We start from the raw sequence: 20,164 nt of genomic DNA on the forward strand, positions 1-20,164 counted from the left end.
CAAAAAATACTCATTATTTCTTCCTTCATGGCTCAGGGCCGTTTATCATGGATGGCCATGATGGTCGAGTGGTTAGCACTGTAGCCTTACAACAAGCTTATAACCGGCTCGATCCCCACCTATGCCTGTGTGCGTTCTCTCATGCCTTCTCCCACGGTACAAAGACCATTAGGTTAACTGGTGATTCTGAATATGCCGTGGGTATGAGGTAATTAAAGTGCTGTATAAATGTATGTTGCTTAATGGGGGTTAAAATGGGACTTTTAGTCATTAAGATTATAAAAGAACTGTTTAAATGGGAGTGCATTTCAATATCCATACAACCACTGAACAAACCACTGAACAAATCTAATCTTAAAGCTTATTTGCATGAATGTAATTTGACTTATCTACATCTTTGTTAAGGTTGCAGATGTGCAGTAGAAGCCTGTGATAGACTTCTACTGTGCCAATGCAACATTACCCACTGATTGGGTCGTATATCCTAGTTTCAGCTGTTGACTGGCTCTTTTATGACAGGAGCTAAACTGCGGATGTGTAATCAGGATTCTTTGAGTGCCATGGCTCTCTTATCATGCCTCTGCTAATGTATATTTTTATGTTATAATCTTTAGCATAATTATCAGAATCATTTGTTTATTCAAATCTCTCTTATCATACACATAAGCATGCATGCTTTAAAAACACATTCCCACCTGACGGCTTTAAATCAAATGCAGTGCTGTGTTGACACAGTAACATGAGATTAATCTCTCTGCAACATCCAGTCATCACATTAAAGAGAAAAATAAATCACCCCTGACATATTTTCTAACCATCTGTGCTTAAAATAAATAAGCTGTAGTCCACTTTGTCAAACCACTGAAGAGGCACAATTAAAGATCTGAAGTGGTGCAAATACGGCCGTCGTCTCGTATTTATTTCACTGGATTTCCTTTCTGCAGCCCGCTGCAGATCGAAATTGACAGATTCTTAGGATTTTTTATTTTTTTTAAACATTAATGTCATTCAAGTGCCTTGTTATGAATAGATGTCATCCTCATCAGGGTGAATCATGCTCCATTCTGATTAACATAATCAGCTTTTCCACTTCTGTCCTGAATGGCCGAGGCCATTTGGATTGCAAATGATAACGAGTGCTTCTTTTAGAAGAAGAAAGAACAAGCAGATGCACATAAATTAGAGTACCAGGACACTGTTTGAGGTATTGTATGCTGCGGAAAACACCACAGGGTGAAACGAGTGTTAATGGGTTTTTTCTTTTTCTTTTATAAGGCCGGCTCTTTATTTTTATTTTTAAGCTACATTTTTTTTTTTGCCTGTCCATTTGGTTCTTTAGCCGTCAGAATTGTTGTCTGAAGACCAACAAGGATACCCAATGGATTTACTTTGCCAAATGGATCATCACGGCCTTGCCATATTGCTTCATTTGATTAACCTTTGTTGTTATTATTTATTTTATTTTATTTTCAGTTGTTACAGACGGGACAGGCATGACTGAGGGATAGGAAAGGGAGAAAGAAAGATGAAGGAAAAGAAAAACAGAAGGGAAGAGGGACAGTGAGAAAGGGCACTTAAAAAGAAAAACAAAAATCTCCTGGATCACCTGTTGAGAGAAAAAGAAGAGAAAACAAGCAAAAAAAAAACAGAGCAACATACTAAACACAACACCATCACGTTAATCTAGCTAAGCGTAAACAGCAGTAAATACTAAATATTGAATGTTGTTGTGTAGCAAGCAGGACCGACAGCGCACAATGTGCTTGGAAATAGCAGCCAATAAAGGTGTAGTTTATGTCTATGAACAGTGAACACCCGTGTGCACACCTGTGTGGATCAGCGCGCTTGTATTCAAAAGGTTTCCCCATGTAATGGTCTGCTAGAGGATGTAGAGAGCCATAACCCCGTCCCCCAGGGCATGAAGCAGGCATGGAGGAGATCCAGGCTCCAGACATCCAGAGGCCCCAGAGTGCGAGAGCCCAAGGAGGACCACCGGAGGGGCATCCGTGCCACCCTCCTGGGAAGAGCTGAGGAGAGCCCCAGATGAGGGGTCACTCAGTAGCCACCGAGCAGAAGCCAGAGGGGGCTGCAGTGGCGTGCCCGCCGGCTCTGCCGGCAGCCAGCTGTGCCAGAGTGAACCGAGCCGCAGGCCTGGGGGCCCCCCTTTGCCCCGGAAGAGGCCTGACTGAGCAACAGGCACCAGGCCCCGCCAAGTAGTCACCGGGAGCGAGCTGGTACATACCTGAGCGCCCAGCCCCGGACACCAAGAACCACCAACGCACCGACCCCTGAGGGCATCAGTTACCGGCAGGGACTCTGGTGAGGGGAGATAGGCCGTTGGAGGGCCTGGGAGTTCCCAGAGAGGTGGAGTGTAAGACCCGACCTGACATATAAACACAAACAGGCACACACAGACACAAACATGCATTTCCACCCTCATGCACACATATACAAATACTTAACACTCACCCAACGTAGGGATAGACATACATGGACACTGTACACACAATCAGACTCCCCAAACAAACTCTATACCCCAGGTCCAGGTACCCTCGCCCCTAGAGGGGGAAACGGCACCTAGGCCCAGGAGATGTTACCCTTTCCCCCGGGGTGGAGGCAAGCAGACCGCCCCAGGCTCCGCAGCAGCAGGGAGGCCCCGCATCCCAGATCCCAATCGGACGGCCAACACCTCCTCCCAGCCCCCCCGCCCCGATGGCCAGCAGAGAACAGGGGTGTGTGAAGACCCCAAACCTCCCTCCTCTCGCTCATGTGTAGCGTTGCTGCGTGTTGTTCTAAGGTGCATTTAAAACACGGGAGAGCATGGTGCTGCTGCCAGAGCTACATATTTTTATTTTTGGACTCCACTCGAGCAGCTTTGTTTATCTTAAACTACACCTTGATCCAGCATTGAAACAAGCCATTTAACACTCTACAATCTAACAATCTACCTTTATTTTGATTGGCTGCCCTTGCCTAAACACGTGGGTCGGGCTTTTGTGTTCAGATCCAGAGTTTTAACATTTTGCAGATCAAAAACCGGATCCACCAGTGGAACAGTGTGTTTATGTGTAGATGTTTGTTTGTGTAACCAAAAATGTGGGAAACTTCTTGGGGTTTTTTGTCCTCATCTTTGTTGTGTGTAACTTGCAGAAACGGTTCGAGCAATGACCCATGTGATAAACCAAGGCATGGCCATGTACTGGGGGACATCCCGCTGGAGCCCGATGGAAATAATGGTGAGACTCAGTCCAAAATACATTCCTTCTATCTTCACAAGTTCCAGTTATTTCCAGCTTCACATTATCTACTATTTCTATTCTTGTTCAGTATTGTTCCCAATACAAAATGTTTACATACTCTGCTGTATTATGTAACTCTTTGCATGTTTTTCTCTAGGAAGCGTACTCTGTTGCGAGACAGTTCAACCAGATTCCCCCCATCTGCGAGCAGGCAGAGTACCACATGTTCCAGAGAGAGAAAGTGGAGGTGCAGCTACCTGAGCTGTTCCATAAGATAGGTGAGCAGTGGTGCGTTTGTGCCTCCACGTGGAGAATTGATCCATGAAAGCATTACAAAAGTTATTTTTTACACAAACCCACAGAGCTAGAGGGATTTTTGACATGTGGACACACAAGGTTAAATTGAAGCCAGGTGTTGGATCTCGGGTCTGATGAAAATAAAAGGAAGCATTTCAGAAATGTAACATGAGAACTTCTCTCTTACTTCCTGGAGCACTGGAGATCAGTGCAGTTCTGATTATAACTGGTTAAAGTCTTGTTTGTGTTGTCATATAACTTTATTAGCTTCAATTCAATGCAGACAGTCGCCTCAAGGAGCTTTATATTGTAAGGTAGACCCTACAATAATACATACAGAGAGAAACCCAACAATCATATGACCCCACTTGCACATTGGCGACAGTGGGAAGGAAAAACTCCCTTTTAACAGGAAGAAACTGCCAACAGAACAAGATTCAGGGAGGGGCGGCCATCTGCCGCGACCAGTTTGGGTGAGGGGAGGAAGACGGAATAAAAGACATGCTGTGGAAGTGTGTGAACAGTCAGTGTGATTTAAGAGAAGTAGAGAAATGGTCATCATCAACTCAGCAAAGTTCAGCCCTTTTTTTTTAAATTTATTGAAGGCTGATAAAAATTGTTCAGTGGTGATCACATGTTTCTCTTCTCAGGTGTGGGGGCCATGACGTGGTCTCCGCTGGCCTGTGGGATCATCTCAGGGAAATACGATGGCAGGGTCCCTCCCTACTCGCGGGCCTCCCTTAAGGTAGACAAGCCTCGCTCGCTGTGCTCCTTCTTTATCCCACTCTGATCATCTGTGCCGCTGTCACTGTGCTGCGTTTCACTGCTGGTTGCTTATTGTGTGTGTTTGTGTCTTTCAGGTTCTGTTACTCACCACATACTGTAACCTTGTGTGTTTTCAGTGCCATGCCGACGCCATGCACTGCGTACCGCTTCACAAGCAGTGCTGCTACACACTGTTTGTCAGTTGGTGTCAGCTTAATATATTTTAGTCCACGCAAATGACCACAAAACACCTACGCTCACAACAATAATAGTGCGGCACATGTGCGTGCTGACTTGTGAATTTTTATTTGACACTACAGATACCAACACTTTAAAAATAAAAATGTTTCACTTTATAAATTGGCAGATGAATCGGGAATCAATTCAGTGTGTTGTGTCAGGAGAAGAAGAAAACAAAACGTCCATTTTTACTAAAAATGATTAAAGAGGAGACGCGGCTTCAGGGATTCAATCCTGTATTTGTGACAGATGAACTCAGCAGCCCTCACTTTCCATCATGTCATGTTGTGATGCTGAAATATATTTTAGCATTCAGCATGCAGACTTTTAAAAATAAGAGATCCAAGACAGCTCAACACATAAGCTTACACCTGATTGGTGTTCTGTCCCTCTGTGCTGGAGTGGCATGTTGTGTTTCTGTGGATCGTGTGTCACTGATTGTTGGTTTGAGCTCTGCCGGTTCATGAAGCAAGCTCTCCATCTTGGTGTCGTGCAGTACTTTTGGTGACTTATGTTGAATGTGCTGCTTCCCGTTCGGCTCAGTGTTGTCTGTGGATGTTTGTGGTGTTTTGGATCGTTGAGTCAGTGAATCCTTGTGATACTAATCACATCCTCTGTATTGTTAGATCTACCAGCTAGATATCAAAGCTACTGTATAACTCAGCTGGGACAAAACTAACACTTTTTTAACATATTTAATTTTTGTAATGTTTGTAAATCTGCTATAAATGAACTGACTATTATTATTTTTTTACAAAAGCATAGAGTGAGCTGTGTTTCCCTGGCTGAGGTGTAGACAGCAGGAGACAGAGTCACGTGTTTAAAAACAGGCCCTGGTGACACAGGAGCTGCAGCGCAGCGGTGTGAGCAGGGCTGTGTTTTTGAGCAGGTGTGCTGTGTTTTCGACAGGGCTACCAGTGGTTGAAGGACAAGATCTTGAGCGAGGAGGGCCGGCGTCAGCAGGCGAAGTTGAAAGAGCTGCAGGCAATCGCGGAGCGGCTGGGCTGCACTCTGCCCCAACTCGCCATCGGTACGCAGATACACTCTGCTGCTCTCTCTCTTTCTGTCTGTCTGTCCGTCCCTCTGCCTCGGACAGGCCGAGGTCAGCACCGCTCTCGCAGCTGTCTGGTTTGACACTTGGTGTGTTGTGTTGTCAAGTGTGTGTGTGTGTGTTGTAAGTGTGCAGTTAAAAAAAAAAAGTATATTTATGAGGAAAAACAAGAAAACAGGGACTATTTAAGAAATAAAGCAATAAGAAAGGTAAATAGTGCGTCTTAAAGGGACAGGAACTCACAGTATCAGATATAAATCCAGAGGATGACTCGTATCGATTCACTTGCCGGGCAGTAAATGTGCAAACCCCAAAGACGCAGAGTCCTGCAAGCGTCGTTAAAGTGGCAGTCGAGAGGGACGCGGCGAATAAATCTCGCAGTCGGTCTCCTATCTCAGCACAGATCGCAGCAGATTTTTCACCCACACAGTAATACACTGTCATAGATTTGGTTTCACGGGCCATTAGTGGACACCCTCGGTTCTCCCTCAATTACCATAAATCCTTCCAGCACTCCTGTAGGCAGCACGGGACATTTATATGCAGTCTTCTAGATCGCTGTGTCACTCCAGCATTAAATAAAAACTATAAAACAATAACAGACTGCTTCTCGCCTTGGGCTTTATCCCGAGACTCCTTGAGCAGGTGGTAAATTCAGGAATCAGGCTGCAAGTGTGAGAACAGAGTAAACAAATGTAGTCGGTATCTCAGCAGCCTGAGGGAAGGTCTGCACCTGCATCACTCCCGATGAAGATCTTCTTTTTTTGGCCGTATTCTCATGTTTATTGAAGATTTGTGTAGAATCATAATCCCACCATTTTTACAGCAGCATTCCTCATTCCATTATACTGTAATCTGCTTACCAGTGTATTTTCCTGAATTTCAAGAGCATGCAGTTGTACTGCATAATACAGTTCCCAATTACAATGGCAGACCAAGCAAGGATGGGGTGTGTGTGTGTTTGTATTTGTATGCAGTGATCACAAAAAGGCAGGTTTTCTGAACATTATTAGCAGAGAGCTGCTCTGAGATGTAGTTCTTTTATTCAGGCTTTGCACCTGAAAATGGTTCTGAAGTATTTGTACATGAGTTTTTTGCAAGTTCCTGCTTCACTACCTGTGCTTTACAAAGGGATGGGAACTTAGTCTTATGAAAAAAATATATATATACCAGGAAAAACAGATGAACATCACACAATAAATTACACAGTCAATATTTAACAAACCTAAATCCAGAAGCAGTGTTTGAAAAATTAAGTACACCCTTACTGGTTCTATAGAACTAAGATGGTAAGTCACCAACGGAGGTCGCTTATCAAAGGCACTTGATTAATTGGTCATTAGCAAACGTGATCACCTCTGTTTCATAACAGTTTGTAATCATCACACACGCACACAAGTGAATGTCCCAACACGTTTACCCCATAACAGACCATGCAATGCTCAGCAACACTGCAAAAAAAACCCAAGAGCTACATCTTAGACTCCATGGGCCTCAGTTAGCATTTTAGATGTTAAAGTTCACGACAGTACAATCAGAAAAAGACTGAAGAAGTATGTCTCGTTTGGAAGTGGTGACAGGAAAAAGACTCTTCTTGCTAAAAAGAAAATGACTGCATGGCGTAGGGCTCCAAAGCCACATCTGAGCAAAGACTTTTGGAACAATGTTCTTTGGACAGATGAGACCAGAAATGGAGATGTCTGTTCATAATACAAAGCGCTGCCTTTAGAAAAAAAACAAAACAGCACAAACATTTCATACCAGATGTCAGGACTGATGTGGAGGGATGATGATTTGAGCTTGTTTTACAGCCACAGGACCACAGCAAGTTGCAGCCGCTGAGTTAGCTATGAGCTCCACTGTATACTAAAGCATTATGGTGTTAAAGTTGGGGACGTCTTTCTAACGGGTAATGGTTTTGCTGAAATTGGGTCATGCAACAGGAGAATAAATCCAAGCACGGCAGTAAATCTACAACAGCATGGCTGAAAAAAGAGTCGGCATGTTGCAATCCATCAGTGTCCAGACCTGAACATGATTGAAATGCTGTGGGACAACCTTAAGAGAGCTGTGGATAAACAAATGCCTGCAAATCTCAGTGAACTGAAGCAACAATTCAATTCAGTTTTATTTATACAGCGCCAAATCACAACAACAGTCGCCTCAAGGCGCTTCATATTGGAAGGCAGACCCTACAATAATGCATACAAAGAAAAGCCCAACAATCATATGACCCTCTATGAGCAGCACTTTGGCGACAGTGGGAAGGAAAAACTCCCTTTTAACAGGAAGAAACCTCCAGCAGAACCAGGCTCAGGGAGGGGCGGGGCCATCTGCTGCGACCGGTTTGAGTGAGAGAAGGAAGACGGGATAAAGACATGCTGTGGAAGAGTCAACATTGTAAAGAAGAGTTGGTCAAAATTCCTCCACACCGATGTGAGAGACTAATGCTCATACAGGTGTTTCTACAATCTGCTGAATCATGATGTGTACTCAGTTTTTTTCACACGCTGCTTCTGCATTTGGTTTATTTCATTTCAGCTAAATAATGACACAGTTCTGATCTGAGATTGTATTTAAACAACTTTAGAACCAAGTAAGCACCAGATGGTTTTTTTCCATTCAAATCATTTAGTCATGGTGCAACAACGAGACTCAGTTTACCTGCAGTGAGCTATGCCAAGTTACATTTTCAACACGGCATGAGCTAAGGTATAGTACTGAAATTTGATGTAATGTAGGCGGGCATTGAGCAGCATCTGATCAGGAGTCATTTTTATATTGTGGTGTGTGCATGAGTGGGTTGGTTCTTCCATCGCTGATCCAGCGTTAGTGTAACGAGTGTCGAGGTCCTGATGAGTAATGTTGCCATAGTATAGCAGTTGGTTTATTTTATCAGGGAGCGGCTGTCATTTCATGTACAAATAGTAATCAGCGTGTGTTTGCGTCTCGGGTATTGTGTGTGTGTATGTGCGTGTGTTTAATCACGGTAGGGGTGTCATCCTTATTTACTGGTCTCCTGCAGCGTGGTGCCTACGGAACGAGGGGGTGAGCTCTGTCCTTTTAGGGGCGTCCAACACCGACCAGCTGATGGAGAACATAGGAGCGATCCAGGTGAGTGTGTTTGTGTGTGTACGCTTTGCTTGTGTTACCGCGAAACAAATCAGAAGCTTAATTTGTGAAAATGCAACCTGACCCGCTTTGTTGGGCTCGTATTCGTGCCTTACAGTCCATAGCGGCAGCCTCCTCTCCTGGGCACGGCTTGGCCTCCTGGGCAGTTTGCTGCTGCACGCCTGGGTGCTTTACTGTACTGAGTTAATAAGGTCAGAGGAGTATCAGTTGCCAGTGGGATTGGAGATGAGCTCACAGCCGCTTCCTCCTCTCCTGATAAGATGCACTCTTTAATGGGGTTTTCAGACCGGTGCGGGTTTACGTCCCCTCCTCACATTATGTCTGGCCCGAAGTAAAAAGCATTCTGACTCTCATCTACTCCGATGCTTTGTGTGTGTGTGTGTGTGTGTGTGTGTGTGTGTGTGTGTGTGTGTGTGTGTGTGTGTGTGCTCTCCCAGAATGCGTTTGATATTTCGGGTTTGAAATGCTATGCTCACATTTCCCAAGGGCTCTGCAGTTTCCCTTTTGCCAGAATTTTATATCAGAGACGCTGAAATAGAAACGGCCCCTGGTGTGAAAGACTTTCTCAGGAAGTTTCAATAAAAATATTATTTCTTTCTTTTTATTTAATGTCTGCATTGTCGGAAGAGCAAATACTTTATTATTCTCTACACGCGAAAAGTTCCTGTTTAATTTGTACTACCATCTAATCTCTTTTTTATTTTGCTTCTTTTCGGGTTAAATAGAAGATTTTACTCCTCACTTTGAAATTCAGAGTAAAACGATCTGTATTTTTATCAAAAAGGGCAAAATATCTTAATAAATTTTTCTTTTTAGTGATGTATTTTCATAAATCTTTATTTATACAGCCTTTTTGTTGAAAATAATTATTCTTTGAGTCAAGCTTCCTCAGTTATCAAGTTTAAAAGGAACAATATATTCCTCCTGTTTTCATATTTCTGCTCTGCTCAGTGATGCACTACTTTACTATAAATACTTTATGTAGTGTCTGTTTACAAAGTTCTACCCCAGTTCCAAAAATAGTTGAGATGCTGTGTAAAATATAAATAAAAATACAATGCAATGGTTTGCAAATCTCAAATATAAAACATTTTATTCACAATAGAACATAAAACATTTGACACATTATGAAATATGTTCTTTCAGTTGGTGGAAAGTTGGGCCTGTCTGCAGACAGGTCGAGCTTTGCACCAGAAAAGACGCCAGTATTCCTGTTTCATGTTCACATATGGCTTCTTCTTTGCATGAGAGCTTTAAGCTGCATTTGTGGATGGCATGATGAACTCTGTTCACAGACGGGGATTTCTGGAAGTCCATCCAGTGATTTCCATGACAGAATGCCTGATTTTAGTGCAGTGCTGCCCGAGGACGTGAAGATCATGGGCAGTCAGTACTGATTTTTAGCCTTGTCCTCTGCGCACAGAGATTTCTCCATATTCTTATTCAAAGGTTTCACAATTTTACATTAAAGAACTTTATTTTGAACTTGTTCCACAGTTTTGTTCAGACTGCTGAAACTCTGCCTCTCTAAGAGGCTGCTCTGTTTATACAGGGTCACGTTAGACCTGACCTGTTACCAATAAAACTACCTGCTGTTTCTTCAAAGTCTTCTTCAAAATGAGTTAATATTTTTCATGAAATACTAAAATGTCTGTTTTACCAGCATCCCAACGTTTCTGGAATTTATTAGAACTGAAGCCTTTTTACATATCGCTGTTTCTATAAAGATAAAAACTTGTGCATAAAGCTAATATATAAAACAACAAAGAAATAAAGTAAAAAATAAACACATGCCACTTCTGTTTTTGGATTTTGAGCTGGACTGGAGATTGCAACGTTGAGATTGTTTGTAAAAATCCTTTCAACACTCTCTATAGGTAGCGATGTGAAACTGCAACACACCATGGCGACTGCAGTGCGTTCACCTCTTGTCTTTCTGTCGTGTCGTAGGTTCTTCCAAAGTTGTCGTCATCCATCACACACGAGGTGGACAGCATCCTGGGGAACAAGCCGTACAGTAAAAAGGACTACCGCTCCTAACGCGTGGCACGGCCCCGCCCGGCAGGGCTGCACCCGGCCTGCAGCCGCAGTGCCCCACCTTTGCCTGATCCTCTGTTTGCTTGAGCTTTTACTGAGTGAGACCCTGGCGCATGAGTCTGGCCACACCAAGGCCACGCAGGGCACCTCATTTAGAGTTACAGGGATAAGATAAGAAAAGGGGGAAAAAATACAGTCACCTCCACTGGAAATGACAGGATTGACAAAGAAAGACACAAACATGGAAAAAGAGAGGTTAGAGATATGCGCTCATATTTAAATTAGTTATACATTCAATTCAGCTGAACGTATTTTAAAACTATAGAGAAAAATACATTTATTAAAAAAATTAAATAAGCACACGCTTGCTTGGCAGCCAGATTTTTTTTTTTTTCCTTTCTATTTTTTTTTCTCTTTTTAAAACCGAATACAACTAAAAGGAAGATGAAATTCATGCTGTATGAATACACGAGAACTATTGTTGCACATGTACCATAGCCATGCATTCGTTGTTTGGACGTTCTGTTTACAAACACCTGTGTACTGTCCAAATCCGTCAAGATTTCTCTGAAAGTGTTGTCGACATTACCAGAGCCTCCTCACGGGCTTCAATCAGCACTTTAGTACAGTCAGTAAAGGTGTTGGAAGGCAGTTTCAAAGAGGAGAGAGGATGGGTATTACAACAGTCTTATCTCACAGCCATTGCACTATAGAATCACATCGCCTCTTCATAATTCCCTCTCTTCATCCTCTGTTTCTTCACTGGCAGTGCGTTTGTCCAGCCTACTGCTCCGATGCTCCTCCTGTGTAAGCGTGGCTCTGACGTTCTGAAGTCATCAGGGCTTCCGTCCTTACAGTGAACCACCCGCCATGATGGAGCTTAGGAGCCAGGCTGATGTGTCTGGGCAACTTGCGTGCCACTGAAGAGATGAGCAGTTTATTCCTCCCTAACAGCAGGAACTGCAGTCGTGTTATATCAAACGCAGCGGCCTGCTTCACTGTGCTTCCCGGCCGCTTTTCTCGCTTTTTTTCAGGCTGAGGATTTTGGTGTACAGGGAATATTCATATCAGTGTTGGCTCAACATCTCATGGAAACTTCTCCTCAATCAAATTCAGTTCAAGTATTTTGCCTTATTTAGAGTTGCATCAAACTGTGCTTTGGGCTTGTAGACGAGCAGCTCGACAGCTGCCTCTCTGCGCTGGTCATGTGTCCCCGGTATAAACTGGACCGCTGAGTGGTGGAAGTGGTGTTTGTTGCTCCCTGACTGGGGGGGAAGGAGTCGTGTGTCTGGTTAATCGGCGAGTGGCAGCAGCTCAGGGAACGGAGCAGGCAGTTTCAGTCGTGTGTTGGCGTGCACAAAGTCAGGAGGTTGTATTTAGTTATCTGTTTTCGTCTCATGTGTGGACACTTTAGTGTGGCTTGAGCCAAAGATCTTCTTCTTTTCTTTCTTTCTTTGAGTAAACAACCCAACGTTTCACTATTACAAGATTATAGAAATCATCTTGACGCATGTGCTGTCCAGCTTGTAATCTATCTATGGTATGGACTTTACTCCATAATGTATCTTTACTTGACCGAGCTGTTACACTAGTTAACAAGTATGTCCTTCATATACAGAATGCGTAGTACAACTAAGTGCTTTAGGATCAGTAAGGTTTGTTTCAGGCGGCAGACGCCCCGAGACGCGTCAGAAGTATTATTGCAAACATTTTGACAACGCCCTGTATCATTTGTTGTCCTTTGGGTGCTCTTACTGTGATTAAAGCACAAGTGGAAAGCATGTTACATCTTCTAAGCATGGACCCTCTTCACCCAGCCTACAGTACCTATGGGACAAACAAGGTGATGCTTTTCAAGCTTACCAACACGTGTAGATAACAAGTCTTTACTAACAGTTGATAAACTGTTGATTCTTAGAAGGAAAAAACAAGTGCAAATTAACATAACTTATATAAGTGTGAATGATATGAATGAGGTGAAGCTGCTCAGCTAGAGTGGAGGGGATAAACATCACTGTGTGGGGTTTGTGTGGATGAGGTTTTGCTTGAGTATTACTCCTAAATCACAGCAAAGTGATTCAAGATCTGCTGTGCGTGCGTGCGTGCGTGTGTGTGTGTGTGTGTGTGTGTGCGAGAGAGAGAGTGTGAGAGTGTGTGAGGGATTGGGGGACAACTGAACTAATCCCGTGCTGTTGTATTAGTTGATCCCTGAATACGGCTGATTTGCCGTGTCTCTTGTAAGTCTGAGTAAATAATAACAGGCACAAGCTGATGCTGTTTTCTCAGAATTTAAAAAAAAAAAAAAAGATAAGAACATTTTGTTCATTAGTCTGTGGAGTTTCTGTGTCTTAATATTTCCATCTGCAGGGAGCGGAGAAGAAGTCTGAGATTTAAAAGGTTGAGTCTGACATTTTGGGAAATGTGCTTTTTCTCACCCAAAATTACAAAAGGTCTGATACTGAACTGATATTAGCTCAACACACAGACTGGAAACCAGAAGACACTCATTTTCTCTTCTGTACAGAACATATTAGCCATTCATTATTAAGCTTTACAGATAAGGGTAGTCAGAGGGTTTTAGCCTCGTTCAAAGGTTCGTACTGTGTTCACCAAGGACTGTCTGATTGAGATATTGTAAGGATAACTTTTCAGACTCTCAGTTGGGAACCTGGTTTATTTAACACATAATCGGGTGTTTGAGTGTGCAGTCAAGTCCGTGCTGTGTGTGCACTTTCATCCTGTGCTCTCCCTTTCACCATCTGTGTGGGTGCATCTCTGCTCTGCTGGATAAACGGACACATGGAGGGGAGCAGAGGAAAGGGGAGACAGGTGAAGTGACGGTATCGTTACCTGAGTCGAGGACGGCTCGGCGCTCCCGTGGCAGCGAGGACCGTGCCGTTTCTCCATCCACGTAACAAATAATTTAAGGCTGCAGTGGCAAGGCGTGACACGCTTATTTTCAGGAATCATTTCTTTTCTAAATGTATTATTGATGATGAGAAAAGCAGTTTGGCTGTTTCCAGTCTCTGTGCAGCAAATATGCCGACGTGGCATATTTCCCCCCCTAAAGATGTCAGACTTTCCCTTTGAACTTTATCGCTGTGCATTTAGTTTGACCATCAGTTGTGTCCCAGCGTGCCGACCCGCTCGACACAGATGCTGTGTCGTAACGAGCTTCACGTGCACAACGTAGAAATAACTGAAACTTTTGAAGCTTGTGTGTATTTGTCTGGTGCCCTCACCCATGTAGGAGAAAATAATGCTTTAAGAGGTCCTAGTTTCATCATATTTGCTGTTCTAACATGTTAACGACTAGTTCACAAATGAAACAGACCCACAGATGAATAGAGCTTATTTTACAGAAGGTTCTAGGTTATACAGAGAATATATTTTTATGTTCTAGCCTTTAATGCAGTAGAGAGAATTAAGAGAACTGTTTTTATTTTTGTCATCATGCTGCATTTTTCCTATCGGTATTGTATTGATTTGAAGACTGACAAAAAGAAGCAATCTTTGTGTTGTGTGTGCATTATGATGCTCAAATGCAACAGTGTGTGGAATTCACCCTGAAGACGACGTATTGAGAGCCTGGTATCTCCTGTACATACTTTGTATATATTTCTGGTTGTGATCACCTTTGCCTTTTTTCATTTTGATTTCATTTTGCAGGCGTTGCTATCTGCACTGTGCTTGAATCTGAGATTTAGACAGGATGTACAGCTTATGATCTTCAATGAAAATGAATTAATGATAAAAATAAGAATGGTTAAAAACCACCAACTTGTGTCTGTTTTTATTTTGGCATCTTTATTCATAATGTTTGGATTTGTTAGAGCGTCCAAGCCTCTTCTATCCAGTAGAAAACAAAAGATGCATTTATGACTTATTTATGAAATATAAATATGAGGCAATTTATACAAAAAATAAAAATCCTGAAAGAGGTGCAAATGATCTGAAGTGGTTTACATTGAACTTTAAAAACTGTCATTACAGCATGTGTAGTCATCAGGAGTGTGCTTTACTGTCATATAGCATAAAGCTTGTGAGGATCAATAGAATCTGTTGTACAGTAAAGCATCATAGCACCATTTACCCAAGGGTCATACTTCATGTTGTATAGACTGAAAACAACTTCATAGAAATGACAGAACTGCATCATATTCAGTAATATCGCCAACATCTTTACAAAAGTAGAGTATTTTTCTTATACAGTACCTTCCGCTGTATTTTGAGGGCAAACATATAAAAACACAATGGGCTGAAAGTGCAGCAAACCTGACCGCGACTTCCTCGCACTGCACTCTGGAAGAAGAAATGCTTATCCTGAAGGTGAGACGGGTTATGTTTGGAAATCACAACCTGCAAGTGACAGTTTAACCCCAACAGTTCAAAGGACACTTTGGCACAAAAAAAAAAAAATCATCCAGACGGGTGCAAACATGGAACTGCAGTTCTCATCAGAGCGTCCGTTTCCATGAATCTCCCAGCTGCTACAGTTCCCTGTCATGAGCTTTCACTCACTGGAGTCACTTCAGTTTAAAACTCCTGTCCCAGTTGAGATTTCATGCTGGTTGGAGCTGCTATAATGAGTTGTCGTGCCGTGATTGTCTTGAGCTGCTCCCATAGGTGAGGCGCGGAGGTCCACCTGAGGCGACGGACACAACGAGCTGAGAAATCCAGCTCAGCAAACGCACAGCATTCACATTTGATCAGAATAACAACCCCCAAAAAAGTGGAAAGTGCAGCCTCTGCAGCTCTGCCCCTCACAGACAATAACTAAACACTGTCAGCACTTACACTTGGTTACTTACTCCCATTTCACCAGGTCAGCAGATCTGTCACTTCTGTTCTCACTCGAGGGCGAGCGGAGGCCTTCACCTGCCCTCCGTGTGGATATTTTCATGACGTAAGTGTTAAAACGGCAGGGTGTGTGTGAGTGTGTGTTAGTCACTGCTGTACCTTCCTGACAGGACGGTCCAATCCAGCTGTGCAGGCAGTCGCAGCGGCCGTTGCGACGGTCGCACTGCGCCCTGTTCTCGCACTCGCAGGTCTCTAAGCAGTCAGGCCCGTAACGATTCTCTCTGCAGTCTGACAGCCAACGGTGAAAAGCAAAATCCAAGCAGTTTAATAAAGCTACAAAATGGCGAGGGCGCAGTACATTTACTCAAATATCGAGCGCAAGTATTGTTTACGGGGCAGCTGTGGCTCAGGAGGTAAAGTGGGATGCCTACTGGTTGAAGGGTCAGTGGTTTGATCCCCAGTTTCCCTGGTTTGCATGTAGACATATCCTTGGGCTAGTTTTCCCAGATGCATCCAGGAAGCATGAGTGTGTGAATGTTAGCCAAAGCTCTTAAACATAGAAAACTGGATTTAAATTTTAGTAGAAAAGTACTTCAAACAGAAGTACTGCTGACTTCACATCATCTTTTTTGTATTGGCTACATTAAGGATTCAAAATTCCCTTAAAACCCTACGAGTTTAATAGGCTTGTACACCGACCCAGCGCAACGTTATGACCCGTCGCTGGTTCACTTCTCCCTGGACTATGTTAGATACTGACCACCGCAGACCATGAACACCTCACAGGAGTTGCAGTTTTAAGAGATGCTCTGAGTCACTCATCAAGCCGTCACAATGTGGCTCCTGTCAAACTCACACCAATCCTTATGCCTCCATCTTTCCTGCTTCTAAAACAGCTTTCAGAACAAAATGTTCACTGGCTCCCAACACATCCCAACCACTCAGTGTTATGCCTGATCAGCGTATATTACATGCTGACAGTGGAGGGAAACACATTTTTGCTTCATATGTTTTCATTTGAGGTCAAAATATAAAAATGTCAAATCTTGTTCTCAAATAATATAAAACAAACACTTTTTAACACTAATATCCAAAAATATTCAGTGCAACACAAGGAATGCCCACTATATCTCCAAATATTTTGCAATTTTGGTGCATATGGTAATTTAATTAAATTATGAATAATGTCTCTGATTTTGTCTTTTCATATTGTAATATCGGTTTTCCTCTGTTTCTAAATGTAGCTGGGCACTATATATGACAGGAGCCATTTTTAGGCATCAAAGTATTTACTAAAAGTCTATTTTACCAACTCTTTACGTGCATTTATACAATAATACCTTTACTGGTAAGAAAGCTGTGTGTGTATGTGACGCCTGCAAGCTAGTTCAGGCTAGCCGCTGCAGTGAGTCACACTCGCTCTCTTCAAGTCTTAAACCAAATCAGTTTGGGTTAGGGTCTAAGCTGGAGAATTGGCCAATGCAAGAGTTTCACTCCTTCCACCGGCCCAGCATACACGTGTAGCTTTGGGGTGTTTTTACTACATTCTCCAATTTCTATATCATAGTTGCTTTTGTAGCCTTTCATCTTAACCGTCACCTGAACAAATTCTTCCACTTATTTCTCTGAAATACTCGTCTCTTCCATCCATATTAAAGGAACAAGCTGATTGTGTATGTGACTGCCATCATCACATGTATGCTGAAGTAAATACAGTGCATTCATCATAGCAGCATCTCTGTTGCATAACTCATCATTGCTAATGAGTAATGAAGGCACATCAGCTGAAAGTGATGTCACTGATGAAATGCAGTACGCGTTTGATGGCTGTGTATTCTCAAAAATGCGTGAGAGATTACCAATGTCACATCTGGGTCCAGTCTTCCCCGAGGAGCAGAGGCACCTTCCTGACACAGGATCACATTGAGCGTCGTCTTCACAGTCACAGATGTGGACGCAGCCCTGACCGTAGCGACCCCGTTCGCACGCTGAGTGAATGATTGAAAACATGAGAATAAAATAGGCAAAAACACGCCAGTTATTCTTTGATTTCAACTGGGAGAACAGATCAGACCGACCTCTGTGACAGCGCGCTCCGTGAAATCCTGGAAAACAGATACACTGACCCGACACCGGGTGACAGGAGGCGCCGTTCATACAGTCACACTGCATCCGACACAGCGGGCCGTGGAAACCAGGGGGGCAGGCTAACGAGTTTGGGAGGGAGAATAAAAGTCGACCTTTAAAGTTTAAATCCTGTGCATTAATTAATAAATGACTGTAAACTTAAGGGCTCAAATCTGACACCTTTAAAGTGGAGCTTTAAGGTTAGAGTACAAATGCTGGGCTGATTTGATCGAAATGTAAACCTTCGAAGCCTTTTGATGTTCAGTGTGTTCAGATAAATACAAGTTAAATTTCAGGATTTTATAAAGACTTCTTCTACTGTGACATCTGTGCATCGGCATGAATGATCCCATCAGGACCTTAAATACTACTGAGGTGCTTCATGTGTACATTCTTCTTCACTACATGTACTGCAATCTCTCACACAGCCTTGACTTCATTCAAAACTTCAGCAACCGTGAACAGAAAATATAAAAATAAAAAAATACAACATATACAAAAAGCATTAACAGAGCAGGATGTTGTGCAACTACATGACTTACTGATATGTTTTTGGACAACAACGGAGGTCATTCTTTGTGTTTGTGTGCGTGTTCAGTTCTCACCATGTTCACATAGATGCCCATAGTAGCCTGGACCGCACTGACACGTCCCCGTCACTCTGTCACAAGTGCCATTATTTTGACAGCTACATTTCAGCTGGCAGTTGGCACCAAATCTTCCCGCGGGACATTCTGGGACAGGAAGAATAAAACAGAGGACATGACTCGCTGTGACACCTGATTATGTTTAGATTCAACATGTTACAACAGATCAAACATGTGGTAATGGACAGATGCAATAATACAATATTTTGATGTTTTTTTTAAAAGAGTAGGTGATCACCTTTGTTGCAGTGTGCACCAGTCCAGCCCAGACCACAGGTACAATTGCCGGTCACAGAGTCGCACACGCCTCCATTACTGCAGTTACAGCGTTGAGCACATTCTGCCCCAAACCAGCCTGCAGGGCAGCCTGAGGCAAACACACACTCCAATTAAACTTAAGAAAATATCCAGGCAAGTGTCATAACATGCTGTAGCTCTGAAAGCACAGTCTTCTATTCTTGCTCATTATAAAGGATTACAGGTAAACAGTAATCTGGAGCCTCCTGTTGTATTTTCATAATGTTTTCAATGGTGTGGACTGTGGGAGGGCCAGGTTAGCACCCAGTCTCTTACTGTGGATTCATGCTCCTGTAATAAGTGAAGAATGGAGTTCGTCACTGTTGCTGAAATAAGCAGAGCCTTGAAAGAGACATCATCCCATGCTATGTGTACTAAAGCCCCCCCCCACGTAACCCCACACATTCAATGAGGTCTAGCAGAGTGAACGCCAGTGCTGTTCCTGTGCACTGTTTAAAAGCGGTGCCACCACAGCAGGTAATCTCAGAAGATTACGCCATTCAGTATTAGTTTTCAGCCTTGTCTTTTATTTACAGACTTCAAGTTTTCTATTCATTAAATGATGTACTGTAGATGATGAAATATACAAATAGTCTTTCAGAGTGACTCAGCCTTTCTAGGGTGCCTTTTCTATATAGACAACTTATCCACCGTCTTGTTGTACCTCTATTGTCCTAGTACTATTTACAGCTGGATATATGATATAATACTTACACAGCCCTTATTACATGAATGGAAACATAAAAGAAGAGTTTGAAATCAACAGAGGGCCTGTTTCCAGAGATCTAGCTCACAGGCCATACAACACAAATGTATCAGCAATAATGAAAGCTCACCATTTCCACAGTCCTCTCCTCTGCGTCCGGGGGCGCACACACATCGACCGGTGACCGGGTCATTCTGGGCTCCCTCTCCACACAATGCCACCCGGACACAGTTGACACCGTAGCGCCCAGCTGGACACGCTGTGACCACAAGGATGCATCACACCCTTTTCACTCCACACCGTAACACTTATTTATTTAATTAACGTCATCATCAAAGTTTGACTCGGACTCACTGATGTTGCAGCGCGGTCCTATAAATCCTGCTGGACATTCACAGGCTCCAGTGAAAGTAATGCATTTCCCTCCATTCTCGCACTGACACTCTCTCTCACAGTTTGGACCATACCGACCCTCTCCGCAGACTAAAAATGAATAATAAAAGGGGTAAAAATGTTTTATTATGCTCCCTTGGTTTAGTGTTTATGTATGAATATGCTGTTTATGCATACTTTGAGCACATTTGGGGCCGTGGTAACCTGGAGCGCAGTAACATGATCCAGACACCGGGTGGCAGAGCTGATTTGTCTCAGAGCACTGACAGACCTGGTTACAGTTCTGCCCAAAGGTTCCAGGCAGACAAGCTGATAAAAAGGAAAGGTTCATTATAATAATTAATAAACAGTATGCTTAAAGACATTTTTACTTTCTGAGGCACCAGAAATGTCTCTTTAATTTTGCAGTGTTTATAATTCTTAGGAAGGACTG

General features: G+C 43.1%; 2 protein-coding genes across 9 annotated transcripts in view; one reads left to right on the forward strand and one right to left on the reverse strand.

Annotated features, from left to right (window-relative positions):
- Window positions 1–14,537, forward strand: part of kcnab2a (potassium voltage-gated channel subfamily A regulatory beta subunit 2a) — a 99,558-nt gene extending 85,021 nt beyond the window's left edge. For 4 of the 6 annotated variants that reach the window (XM_026167683.2, XM_026167685.2, XM_026167684.2 and 1 more), the window contains 6 exons: window positions 3,151–3,236; window positions 3,397–3,517; window positions 4,187–4,281; window positions 5,451–5,571; window positions 8,618–8,706; window positions 10,675–14,537. In XM_026167683.2, coding sequence (XP_026023468.1) covers window positions 3,151–3,236; window positions 3,397–3,517; window positions 4,187–4,281; window positions 5,451–5,571; window positions 8,618–8,706; window positions 10,675–10,764 — 602 coding nt within the window. In that variant the 3' untranslated portion in view covers window positions 10,765–14,537. Of the gene's footprint in view, window positions 1–3,150; window positions 3,237–3,396; window positions 3,518–4,186; window positions 4,282–4,396; window positions 4,674–5,450; window positions 5,572–8,617; window positions 8,707–10,674 lie in introns of those variants that run through there. The other 2 variants (XM_080301786.1, XM_080301785.1) reach the window with 1 other exon arrangement.
- A 10-nt stretch (window positions 14,538–14,547) lies between these two features.
- megf6b (multiple EGF-like-domains 6b) overlaps window positions 14,548–20,164 on the reverse strand; it is a 64,149-nt gene continuing 58,532 nt past the window's right edge. For 2 of the 3 annotated variants that reach the window (XM_026167677.2, XM_026167679.2), the window contains 8 exons: window positions 19,909–20,040; window positions 19,693–19,821; window positions 19,469–19,597; window positions 18,574–18,702; window positions 18,294–18,422; window positions 17,640–17,768; window positions 17,421–17,549; window positions 14,548–15,849 (listed from right to left, as the gene is read on the reverse strand). In XM_026167677.2, coding sequence (XP_026023462.2) covers window positions 15,569–15,849; window positions 17,421–17,549; window positions 17,640–17,768; window positions 18,294–18,422; window positions 18,574–18,702; window positions 19,469–19,597; window positions 19,693–19,821; window positions 19,909–20,040 — 1,187 coding nt within the window. In that variant the 3' untranslated portion in view covers window positions 14,548–15,568. The remainder of the gene's footprint in view (window positions 15,850–17,420; window positions 17,550–17,639; window positions 17,769–18,293; window positions 18,423–18,573; window positions 18,703–19,468; window positions 19,598–19,692; window positions 19,822–19,908; window positions 20,041–20,164) is intronic. The other variant, XM_026167678.2, reaches the window with a different exon arrangement.

The sequence above is a fragment of the Astatotilapia calliptera genome, chromosome 5 (assembly GCF_964374335.1).
Source record: "Astatotilapia calliptera chromosome 5, fAstCal68.1, whole genome shotgun sequence".
Taxonomy (NCBI): domain Eukaryota; kingdom Metazoa; phylum Chordata; class Actinopteri; order Cichliformes; family Cichlidae; genus Astatotilapia; species Astatotilapia calliptera.